This window comes from Bolinopsis microptera, chromosome 13, assembly GCF_026151205.1.
Source record: "Bolinopsis microptera isolate Bmic1 chromosome 13, MBARI_Bmic_1.0, whole genome shotgun sequence".
Taxonomy (NCBI): domain Eukaryota; kingdom Metazoa; phylum Ctenophora; class Tentaculata; order Lobata; family Bolinopsidae; genus Bolinopsis; species Bolinopsis microptera.
This window is the reverse complement of record NC_087084.1, coordinates 15,094,826-15,107,826: the sequence shown is the minus strand read 5'-3', so window position 1 is coordinate 15,107,826 and position 13,001 is coordinate 15,094,826. Positions and strand designations below refer to the sequence as shown.

Here is a 13,001-nt window from a genome sequence, read left to right as displayed (position 1 = left end):
TTCTTTCATGCGGTGAATCAAAGGTCTGTAGGTCTGTCCGGTGTATTTGGAGGGGCACTGTGAGCAGGAAATTTCGTAGATGGTGTTGGGAGTGAGGTGAGTAGGGGGTGTGGTCTTCGTTTTGGTGAGGAGGTTGCGGAGGGAGGTGGCAGAGGAGTGGGTGACTTTGATGTCGTGTTGTCCGAGTATCTTGGAGATGGGTTTGGATAGGGAGGGATGGAAGGGAAGAGAAACACTAAGGGCATGTTCACGGGTCTGTCGGTTGAATGAGGCTAGGGATTGGTGGCGAGAGGGGTTGGTGAATTTCCGTTGTACTTCGTCCATGATGGTGGTGATGCGGTGAGGAGGGAAGCCGTTCTGGAGGCAAACGTGTCGTACACTCGTACTGTCTGGAGTTCGTCGTCAAGGTGTTGGGGTGAGCAGATGTTGTGGGCTCTTCTGGTCAGTGATCGGATGACTGCGTTCTTAGATGAGTTGGTGGTGCAGGAGGAGTACTTGGTGTAGAGGTTGGTGTGGGTGGGTTTTCTGTAGACTGATGTGGATTTGTCAGGGTGGATGAGAACGTCAAGGAAGGGTATAGTTCCGTCTGTAGAGGGATGTTCTTGGGTAAAGTTGAGGTCTTCAGTAAGGGAATTAAGGAATGTAAGGAAGGATTCTGCGTGGTTTCTGTCTCTGAAAGATCCAAGGCCGTCGTCGACGAAGTGGGAGTAAGTGTTCGGAGGGTCAGGACATGAGGATAAAGCTAAGGTCTCGATTTCAGCTAGGCGGATTTCAGCAAGTTCAACAATGAGGGGGGATCCCATTGTGCCACCTTCGTCTTGGGAGTAGAAGGAGCCGTTGAATTCAAGGTATGAGTTGTCAAGGCAAAAGTTGATTAGGGAACCTATGGTGGTGGTGGTGAGTTATAATAATTTTTTTGTGACGAAATTACCCTAATTTTGACCATGTTGCGGTAGTTTAATTGTGACACTGTTAACATATTACACCCGATAATGATTTATGTGACTGGCGCATGGTACTAGCAGTGTTGTTTGATCCATAGTACGTAATATAAGGGGTTTAAGCTGGTATATCATTATTTGTTCAATTTCACACATGTTCAGATATCATCAAGATTATGTGACAAAGTAAACTTGTTTGTGCCTTCTGTGTTTTAATTCCTTACGACTATATGCAATATAATAACAATTCCTAGCACTTCCAGGCCATCAAATAAACCTACACTACTCAGCATTGCTTATCAGGGTGCCCTAAACATTCTTCACATATTTTCTTAAATGTGTGACAGAGTAAACCTGAGTGCACCATCTAACGAAAAAAGTCGTCAAATAAGTAGGTAATGGTCATATGTAGTATGTACCCATCCAATCAACTGGACACTCAAAAATTTGGTCAAAAACGGCAGCAAGGGGTCCATATTTACTCCGTCACATGTTTATAGTGTGACAATGTAACCATTCCCGTGCCGGCCGTATTTAAGCGATATCTTATCACCTGATTAAGATATCGTTATGTGACAAAGTTAGCCTAGAGGATGAGGAGATTATCCTAACCATCAAGGGTTTGTGTAATTTCATAGTGTGACAAATTCAACTACACTGTGCCTTTTAATAGGGTCACTTATATTTACCAATATCCTCAAACTCAAATGAACGTGTCCATATAGTAGTGAACTACTTAACTCGAAGATTCGTCTCAATCATACATTTTTATCAGCGCAATTCAAAATTTAAATAAAAATTCTAAAGCAGAAGTGAACGTTATTCAAAAAATATATTTCCTCAACTGATTTGTTTTTTAAATGTTTAAATTTTATAAATAAATAGTCCATAATGTCTTGTTTCACTTATACCCGAAATACTATTTCTAAAGCACCACCCCAAGCCTGATAGCAGCTGCAAGCACAAACATATAAATTGTTTAAAGATTTTCACACCATATTATTGAATAAATTGCATATTAGGATGTAAAAGTTTTAATATGTAATACATAACACATAATATATAATATAATACACGTTAATTAAAAGTAAAATGTCTAGTATTTGTGTTTGATTGTTATTATTAACTATTGATTAAGTTACGTTAGATTGAAATATTTGCTTAAAACATTTGCCTTAACCGTCGCTGGCCTTAGGAACGATCCTTCGGCTTCTTGTAAAGCTCTTCCTTGAAAGTGCTGGTTTACATTGTAATGCAGGTACCTAATGCCGAAGTAAAATAACAAAGGTGGTCGACTCATTCGATGGCCTTGTTGCGTCGCAACGAATCCTCATAAGATAAGATAAGATAGTTTGTGTGTTCTTATAGGCACATGTCATTTCCATCAAAGTTGAGTTCTGACCATTCATCAGTGTTTCCAGCTTTTTGAGCATTGAGTAGCATATTTTTAATGCGACCTTTAACAAGTGCAATTGGGGACGAGAAGTCAATCTTACTAGAAGGTTTAAGGAATTTATTCCACATATTCGAGGATTTATATACAAACAAATTGGTTGCAGCGGGGTTAATAAAGTAGTTATCACGTCGGGGTGACTTTTGAAATAAATTGTACATCAGTATTGGAGTGTGAAGTTTGAATATTTTAAACATTTCAAGTAGACAGTGGTACTTATACAAATTATGCACGCAGAGTATTTTGTTTCTGCTGAGAAGGGGTTTACTTGATTCTCGTTTATAGAAGTCGGCTCCAAGTTTTTGGGATCCAATTGGGCGGGTTCTAGCACATGTTTTGAACTTATTACTGTACGCCTCTTGATCACCAAATAGAATATGAGTGCACTTTTTTTGAATTTTAAATATTGGTTCAAGCCTATTGTTCGATATGCCTCCCCACACTGAGATCCCATATCCTAGATGAGATTCGAAGAGGGTGTGGTAGAGGTCATTATACAGCTCTTTAGGTATACATCTTCTCATACGGCAGAGTTTACCGACTTCACACTTTAATTTAGAACTAAGATATGCAGTATGAGGTTTCCAGTTAAGGTTTTTATCTATAATAACGCCGAGGAATTTAGTTTCATCAACACGTTTAATGACTGTGTTATTCAACGTTAAAATAAGATCATTACTACTACTACTACTACTAGTTACATCCTTCTTTCCTGGTGTAAAGTGAATGTAACAGCATTTCTTGATGTTAATGTGGAGAAGATTGCATTTCATATAATTGTAAACAAAATTCATTATAGTATTAGCTTTTTGGTAGAGATTCTGGACAGATTTGTCGACTACAAATATATTGGTGTCATCAGCGAAAAGTATAAATTTTCCTAGGTCTGATGAGTTATAGATATCGTTTATACTTTATGTAAATTATAAACAGTAGCGGTCCTAAAACACATTTGTGGTACTCCACAAATAACAGGTAGTTTATCAGATTCCTCACCTAAAACTGAAACGTACTGCTGTCTGTTAGACTTCCAATAAGCTCGTTTGCGTTACCTCTTATACCATATTTGTCAAGTTTTATGAGGAGTTTATCGTGACTGATAGTGTCAAATCCCTTTGATAAGTCGATAAAGATACCTAAAACATGTTGCTTTTCCTTTATATGGGAGTTTACATAGTCAACTGAGTAATTAAGGGCGTGGTTAGTTGAGTGACTCTTCCTAAAACCAAACTGGTTCTCAAACAAAACGTTCTGCGACACAAGAAAAAATGTACAAACGGGAATAGATTACTTTCTCAAACAACTTTCCGAACACAGCTAGGGTAGATACTGGCCTATAGTTTTCGAGATATTCTGTACCGTATTTTTTTGTATATAGGGCTAATTTTACCAATTTTCAGTCGGTCTGGAAAAGTTCCATTTCTCATGTGTTCATTAAATAATACTGACAGGAGTGGGCTTATAATCTTAGACGTTCGTTTGATGACGTGAATAGGGTTAGGGATGTCACTAACTTTTCCATTTTTGAGTTCGCTAATGATTTTCTCTATTTCTTCTGGTGTACAATCGCTGAGAAATATAATTGAGGTATTTGGCCTTGGTAAGTAGTCCGTAAAGCATTGAATTGGATTTAGTCTAATTTGACCGGTTGTACTGTATGATTCATTCAACTTAATTAATTACAGTGGGTGTGGCACGCCACTCCCTTTTTTTCATCATTGTCGCCATAAAGTGGGAACGTTTCCAGCTAAGAACTTCAAAATTTCTAGACACATTTGGCTTGATAATTGAAGTGCTTTCCCGAAATTTCAAGTTAGTTGTTCACAATTTAACCGAGTTGTGACCCTTTTAAGAACTTGATTAAAGTTATTAAAGGGTTGCATGTGGGCAGTTACACAACACTGAACTGTAAAACACAACACTGAACTGTAAAACAGAACACTGAACTGTAAATCACAACACTGAACTGAAAAACACAACACTGAACTGTAAAACACAACACAGAACTGTAAATCACAACACTGAACTGAAAAACACAACACTGAACTGTAAATCACAACACTGAACTATAAAACACAACACTGAACTGTATAACACAACACTGAACTGTAAATCATAACACTGAACTGTAAATCACAACACTGAACTGTGAAACACAACACTGAACTGTAAATCCCAACACTGAACTGTAAAACACAACACTTAACTGTAAATCACAACACTGAACTGTAAAACACAACACTGAACTGTAAAACACAACACTGAACTGTAAAACACAACACTGAACTGTAAATCACAACACTGAACTGAAAAACACAACACTTAACTGTAAATCACAACACTAAACTGTATAACACAACACTGAACTGTATAACACAACACTGAACTGTAAATCATAACACTGAACTGTAAAACACAACACTGAACTGTATAACACAACACTGAACTGTATAACACAACACTGAACTGTAAAACACAAAACTGAACTGTAAAACACAGCACTGAACTGTAAATCATAGCACTGAACTGTAAAACACAACACTGAACTGTACATCACAACACTGAACTGTAAAACACAACACTTAACTGTAAATCACAACACTGAACTGTAAATCACAGCACTTAACTGCAAATCACAACACTGAACTGTAAAACACAACACTGAAATGTAAAACACAACACTGAACTGTAAAACACTACACTGAACTGTAAAACACAACACTGAACTGTAAAACACAACACTGCACTGTAAATCACAACACTGAACTGTAAAACACAGCACTTAACTGTGAAACAAAACACTGAAATGTAAAACACAACACTGAACTGTAAAACATAACACTGAACTGTAAAACACAACACTGAACTGTAAATCACAGCACTGAACTGTAAAACACAACACTGAACCGTAAAACAAAACACTGAACTGTAAAACACAACACTTAACTGTAAAACACAACACTGAACTGTAAAACACAACACTGAACTGTAAAACACAACACTGCACTGTAAATCACAACACTGCATTGTAAAACACAACACTGAACTGTAAAACACAACAATGAACTGTAAAACACAACACTGAACTGTATAACACAACACTGAACTGTATAACACAACACTGAACTGTAAATCACAACACTGCACTGTAAAACACAACACTGAACTGTAAAACATAACACTGAACTGTAAAATACAACACTGAACTGTAAATCACAACACTGAACTGTAAAACACAACACTGAACTGTAAAACATAACACTGAACTGTAAATCACAACACTTAACTGTAAAACACAACACTGAACTGTAAAACACAACACTGAACTGTAAAACACAACACTGAACTGTATAACACAACACTTAACTGTAAAACACAACACTGAACTGTAAAACACAACACTGAACTGTAAAACACAATACTGCACTGTAAATCACAACACTGAACTATAAAACACAACACTGAACTGTATAACACAACACTTAACTGTAAATCACAACACTGAACTGTAAAACACAACACTGAAATGTAAAACACAACACTGAACTGTAAAACATAGCACTGAACTGTAAAACACAACACTGAACTGTAAATCACAGCACTGAACTGTAAAACACAACACTGAACTGTATAACACAACACTGAAATGTAAAACACAACACTGAACTGTAAAACATAACACTGAACTGTAAAACACAACACTGAACTGTAAATCACAGCACTGAACTGTAAAACACAACACTGAACTGTAAAACACAACACTGAACTGTAAAACACTACACTGAACTGTAAAACACAATACTTATCTGTAAAACATAGCACTGAACTGTACAACACAGTTACTGACTACTAACATTTCTCTAGGTAACTACCAGTAAAGATGTCTGACCAGAGCACTGAACTGTACATAGCAGCTTGGCAGGGTCACACAGACGTTGTAAAAGAGCTGTTAACACACAGTGATATTGCTGTTAACAAGGTGGGTAAGTATGGTACACCACTGTACATACTTACATAGCAGCTAGAGAGGGGCACACAGAGGTTGTAAAAGAGCTGTTAACACACCGTGATATTGATGTTAATAAGAGGGGTGAGTTAGGTACACCACTGTACATAGCAGCTGATCAGGGTCGCACAGAGGTTGTAAAAGAGCTGTTAACACACCGTGATATTGCTGTTAATAAGGCGGATGAGTCAAGTACACCACTGTACAGAGCAGCTCAGTGGGGTCACACAGAGGTTGTAAAAGAGCTGTTATCACAACGTGATATTGCTGTTAATAAGGGGGATGAGTCATGTACACCACTGTACATAGCAGCTCAGCAGGGTCACACAGACGTTGTAAAAGAGCTGTTATCACACCGTGATATTGCTGTTAATAAGGGGGATGAGTCAAGTACACCACTGTACAAAGCAGCTAAGAAGGGGCACACAGAGGTTGTAAAAGAGCTGTTAACACACCGTGATATTGATGTTAATAAGAGGGGTGAGTTAGGTACACCACTGTACATAGCAGCTGATCAGGGTCGCACAGAGGTTGTAAAAGAGCTGTTAACACACCGTGATATTGCTGTTAATAAGGTGGATGCGTCAGGTACACCACTGTCCATAGCAGCTGAGAAGGGTAACACAGAGGTTGTAAAAGAGCTGTTAAAACACAGTGATATTGATGTTAACTGGGAGGGTAAGTTAGGTACACCACTGTATGTAGCAGACGAGGAGGGTCACACAGATGTTGTAAAAGAACTGTTAACACACAGTAATATTAATGTTAAATTGGAGAATAAGAAAGGTGATACTCCTCTCCTGATAGCTGCTAGGATGGGTTATTTGGACATTGTGAAACAAATGTGCCAAGTCGATGGCGTGGATAAGAACCACGTTAATAATTTAGGTTATACCCCCTTTCTCGCTGCTGCTGAGCAAGGTCATGCTTATATAGTTAAATACCTTCACGAATTAGGCTGTGTCAATATGGAGCAAGTGGATAACAACCAGGCAATATATGTGTTCTGTAAAAGTTCAGTCTTCAAAACACTTGTTGACATCTTCGTAGATCTACACGATAATGACACAAAGATATCAAGTTTATTGAATGTATTGTACGTAAGTTTGCAGGCTAACATCAAATGTGACTGTGGTGCGGTCGAGTCTCCAGACAGTCCAAAGAAATCCAAAGAAGCAAAGAAGTCTAAAGAAGCGTTCGAAAAGGACGCTTTTAAAAAGGTTCTTCGAGAAACATTGGGAGAGGCTGTTTTCGAAAGATTTTCCGCCCAAATAGATAGAATTTCTGATGAAAGATATGAAGGAGACATTGACGCAAAACTTGTAGCAAAATGTATTGCTAAAACCTATTTGAAGGAGAACGATCAAGGATGCTGCGCTCCCATAGAAAATATTAAAGAGGACATCGAAAAGTGTCTGTTTTCTGCATGCATTAGCAAGTTTTCGCACAAGTGTACTGTTCGAGGAAGCTTTGACTATTTTACCTGCTTATTTGCAATATTAATTCATATCTCCGACATTGCTTCTGATGTTTATGTAGGCTTCAAAACGCTAAAAGGTTTTTCTTCCAGATTAGGGATACTAATGCTAGTCATTGTTTTTGTGACGTTGTTCCACGAGAATATCCGCTCTTCAATTTCAACATTTGCTACTGGGATAGAGCAACTCCGGACAAATCTTGGAAAAGTCACATTTACACCAGAAGATTGGAAAGGTTCTGAACTAAACTATGGGCATGAATTGTGGGTGCCATTTAAATATCTAGGACGATTCTTTTGGCCGTTCAAAGTAATAGGACATTCATCAATATCAACATCTGTTAGAGCCGGATTTTTCAACGTACTCTCGATATTTTGGCTCCGTCCAGTTGTTGATCGTCTGCAATTTCTCACGCACTCACCTTCTAAATTACGAGTCATCTATAGGCAGCAGGCCAAAGACAAATCTCTTGCCCAATACTATATGATAACGGAACAGATTCCTGAGCTTCTTATCCAGTTTTACATTTTTCAGATCTACTTCAACATTTTGAGGAAAGATGGGGACTTCAGAAGCTCTGGATGTACGGACTATCATAGTTTCGATTACGATTCAGGGGATTTTGTGTGTGTCGAAAACCTACTGAGATTAAACGATATGCGCGTCATGGGTGGAAGTATATTCAATGATAGTACCGTTTGTGAAGATTCCCAACAGCGTGATCGGTTTGGAAGTGATACTTCGGAAACTCCATCCAGCAACACCAAAGATGTCTACTGTTGCTCTCGTGCTATTGTATATAGCTTATGTTCTGATGATCCCTTCTAGACTCTTCCTATTTGCAGCAGTAATGCACTCAGTCCCCAATCACTTCTATTTTGTTGGATATCTTGGACTAATAACTTTGATTTGGCTTGTTGTTAATAAGATCACGATAAGTAGAGCAAGCAAGCCTGAGAAAAGACCAAGTTCAAAGGATAAAGAAGAAGATCTTACGATATTACGACGTATAGAAATGGTGACGTATAGTATCGGTGATATGTGGTCTCTCCTGCTATTCAGTTTTAGAGATGTTATTGTCATTTCGCTACGTCGACCGAATGCATATCTTATTTCCCCCTCAGAAGTAGGCTACACAACTTTAAGGACCTGGAAAGAGATGATGGTCATATCAACCTACATGTTTGTCGAGGGAGTTATAGGTGCGGTTTATGTTGAGAATAACTACCCCTGCGGTAGGAATACTGATATCTTCAAATACCAGGGATGGCTCTACCTAACACTACTAATTATTTCAACTACCCTCATAACTTTGCTTTCTTACATTTTCCAGGTCAATAAAACGAACTTTAAAAACTTCCGAATGAAGTCAGCCTTTATCTGTGGATATGGGTTAATAATGTGGTACATGGCAGGTTCTTTAATCTCCAGGACAAGATTTAGCCTGATGGAGCCGAAATGGGTGATCATCGTATTAGTGATCCTGATGATTATCTTTCTTGTAGCAGCTATATTGTTTAAGACAGTTTAGCGAAGCAAAGCTTCCGAAAAATGGGCAGTATGAAGAACAAGCTTCCGCCTGCTGTCCAATCTCTTATTTCAAAAAGTCTTGCTTTAAATCTATCTGTTGCAGATGTAAGACTACTTCTGATCCCTTGTCAACCCTGCCACTATCAACTCAGACTCATCGTTGTGAAAATGAAATGGAACGTAGCACACTTCTAGCAAATATACAGGAAGAGGAAATCAGTGATATTGAAGCTCAGAATGTAGAAGCTGACATTACACCAGCAGAAGACGAACACGGGGTATTCCAAGACTCGCATGTATAGTTTAAAAGCTTTATTATGTATTTTATTATTATGTTTTATTTATTATTTGTAATTATTAAATGATGCCTATCGTATCATTCAAAAGTTTCAAGAACCCACCTGAAGAAGACACAACAGATCTAATCTAAGGATGAGAACCGGTGTTCACAACTTTCATCAGAAGTGCTTTCTCTATAAAGGAAACAATTCCATACTTTTCACGGATACAAAGATGATATTTTTATCCTTTCACCTTAATCTTATTATCATTAATTCTCTTTTTATACTTTCTTTATCCTTCTCAACTCAACACTATCCAACCCGACTCTTTAAAGACAAAAACCTCCGCAAGCAACTCAAGAATCGCTACATTTGAGTTCTCAAATAACAGGTAATTTTAATTTTCGTTCATTACCACTTGCTTTTAATGATCCTAAGATTCGTTACAAATTGCGCTTTAGGTTACTTACTTTGTTTCGTTTTTCAAAATGATACGTGTTCACGTAGGGTTTTTTAAGTATTCTATAATTCCGGTATTTACTAAATAGCAAAAGGGACAAGCCAGTAGAATGTCAGGAAATAACCTTGTTTTATCTAATTTGTTTCTCACTAGGCGAGGATCAGTGAAATGCAGTGATCAGGAGCAGTTTACTTGGGGTTTAGTTGGTCGCTATGGTAACCCTAGACACTCACGTTTAATTGATCCTGTTGAGACACCTGCTACTAATTTGGTAAAGTGAGATTAAGTGGGTGATCACGTGTATACTATATATCGACTGTTTTAAATAATTTAAAATAAGTTCCTGTACAAGTTATCTAGAAACGTTTTGTTAGCCCTTGTAAATTGGAAACATGCTTTCATAAAGATTTCTATTATTATCATGATTATAAAGACATTTCCTATTGCATAAATATAGCTTAATTATGGTATCTATACAATAACATCTCAGAGATGTGACTGAAAGGCGACTGAAAGACACGTGGATGCCCATATAGGACACTTATCTTCCAAATCACCTCCACAGTATCTCCTGTACTCCTCACTGATACTTCGAGGTTGAAATTATTGGTTATGTTGAATTAATCACATCTACATATTGCTTCAATGTATTAGATTCAGTGAAAAAACAATATGGTAGATACAATAGTGTCACCCCTGGGATATGGGCAATTCACGTGCCATTAGTATACCATGAGAACCTCTATATAGTAACCAATTGTACCATGGTTACTGTTGTTGTTCCAATACGGGAGCACACACCACCATGTTGCCCTTTTCCATTAATGATTTGGAAACGCCTAAGGTGTTTGTAATAGGAGATGGTCCGATCATTTACTCCTTATACACATATCTACCCTTACAGTTACAGGAGCAGACCCGCGTGATATTACGACTCCCTATAAGTGTCTCACGTGATAGTTAGTCAAGACCTTCTTTATATTGTAGTTTGGCGCTAGACTAGTGCACATCCCTCAATGAACAACAGGTAGTTTCAATTTTAGCGGTCTAAACACTAGATCCAACCGCAAGTAAAAACTAATTGTATAGAAAACCTCATAGTACTCCATATTACCTATATCCTCCCCATCTTCTTTTTACTCCATACAGATCAATTGAATTTGATAAGTTTACATATCCTTATCAATTTTTCAATTTACTTTTTAAGCCGTTCTGAGGACAACTTCGTCATAGTAGGCAAAAAAACTACTAGTTGCCGAAAAACCGGTCGCGACATTTGCTTTGTCCCTGAACATTACCTATATAAAAAATACCCTAACTTCCCTTACTTTTCAGAGAACCAGCGGTGTTTGCCCGATGTCAAGAACTTCTTTTTTGTGTTAGAGCTAACTCACTTCCTCATTTAACAAAAGGTGAGGTTACAATTTTTAGCAGATTAACGTTGCCTCACCCACAACTAGAAAAAACTAATGCAACATAAAATCAACTTTCTACTTATTTAAACTTGTAATCAATGTACCTCATCACCATTAATCAAGTTCAATGCCATCAATAATTAATAATTCAAGATCACTTTTCAAATTCATTTTTTAAGCCTTATCAGTTGAAGAACCTTATAACACTCGTTGCAACATCAAAATTTTCTCTGTTCTTAAAGAATGTTTAGTTTGTCCAGATTAGTACTGTAGTTTTTGAACAACAACCTGTTAAACTTTATTTTCCTCAGTTATGAGCGCTGCCAACTTTAACATCCTTCCAAAGAATACACTGCCACCCTTTCCACTCCTCTTCATCATCCCTTCCGTTCCCTCCTAAGAAGATTAACCTCTGTGAAAAAGACAGTTGTTCCTGGTTCCATCATCTTAAGTAAAATATATCTGCATTAGCTGATTGTGCGATATATTCCGTCTGGTTACACGATATTAAAAATTAAATGTGGGGTAAATCAATAATAGTCTGAGAATTGAGTTGTCAGAACAATGAACATTTAGCTATACGTTTTTATTGTAAGTCTAGCTGTGAGTTAACAAATCTTACTAAGTTTTTAAATCCAGCTGCACTGCTGTAGTCAGTAGTTACCGTCCAGTAAAAATTTCAAACTTTTTATTCAATATCACGTCAGATATTGTGTTCCGTCTATCAACTTTTATCAGCTGATTCATCTAGGTTAAAAAAAAAAAAAAAAAAAAAAAAAAACAAAAAATGTAACCGTCGAATTAACTATGCGTCAAATTACCTAATTCCGTTATTAATTGGCCCGCAAGCTATCCTATAGGGTTATATTGGAAACTTCCAGTCACTATTTTGCCTTTAAATTCAACACTATTCGTCAATGTTAGAAAATTTTCTAACTGATAAGTTAGTTAAAAAGTGTTAAACCGATTTCAAAATAGACGCGCTCATAATCAGACTATGATTCATGTGCAATTATAAACAACAAGCGATTCAGTTTATTATTAATTTTATTTGCAAAGCTATTTTAAGTTTTGCGGTTTAGATAATTTTTTAAACCACGCGTGTGTGTTATAAAATTTAAACTACATCAACGTTGTTTTTTAATTGCTTGGAAATCATGCCCATCAGGACTAATAAACATAATAGTTTTCTTTGTATATACAAACTTAAAATTACTAGAGCGAGGAGTAATAACGAAAAATTTAAGTATTTTCCGCGAATTATTTCAAAATAATACTTTAATTGCATTGAGCCCTCAGAATTTATAAAGCCTAAGGCGGTATGCAAATAAATTACTGAATCCCACCCTAATATTCCTACAAATCACTTGGAAATACATTACCAATCGACGGACTAACAAACCCAAAACACAAGATGTCTACATTCTTTCTCTTTAG

The 13,001-nt window shown here is 37.1% G+C and overlaps 1 protein-coding gene and 1 long non-coding RNA gene across 2 annotated transcripts in view; both read left to right on the top strand.

Moving 5' to 3' along the window:
- The window catches only part of LOC134825516 (uncharacterized), a 59,252-nt gene that overhangs the window by 29,745 nt on the left and 16,506 nt on the right, over positions 1 to 13,001 (top strand). The gene's annotated exons all lie outside the window — the stretch shown is intronic.
- LOC134825400 (ankyrin repeat domain-containing protein 42-like) lies at positions 6,275 to 9,538 on the top strand. The gene is made up of 2 exons (XM_063837578.1): positions 6,275 to 6,373; positions 6,481 to 9,538. The coding sequence occupies exons 1-2, from the start codon at positions 6,275 to 6,277 to the stop codon at positions 8,704 to 8,706; spliced, it is 2,325 nt and encodes a 774-aa protein (XP_063693648.1). The 3' UTR covers positions 8,707 to 9,538.

Coding starts and splice junctions, on each gene's coding strand:
- LOC134825400 (XM_063837578.1), top strand. CDS start 6,275: ATGTCTGACCAGAGCACTGAACTGTACATAGCAGCTTGGCAGGGTCAC. Junction 6,374..6,480: donor GTGATATTGCTGTTAACAAG/GTGGGTAAGTAT, acceptor GATGTTAATAAG/AGGGGTGAGTTAGGTACACC.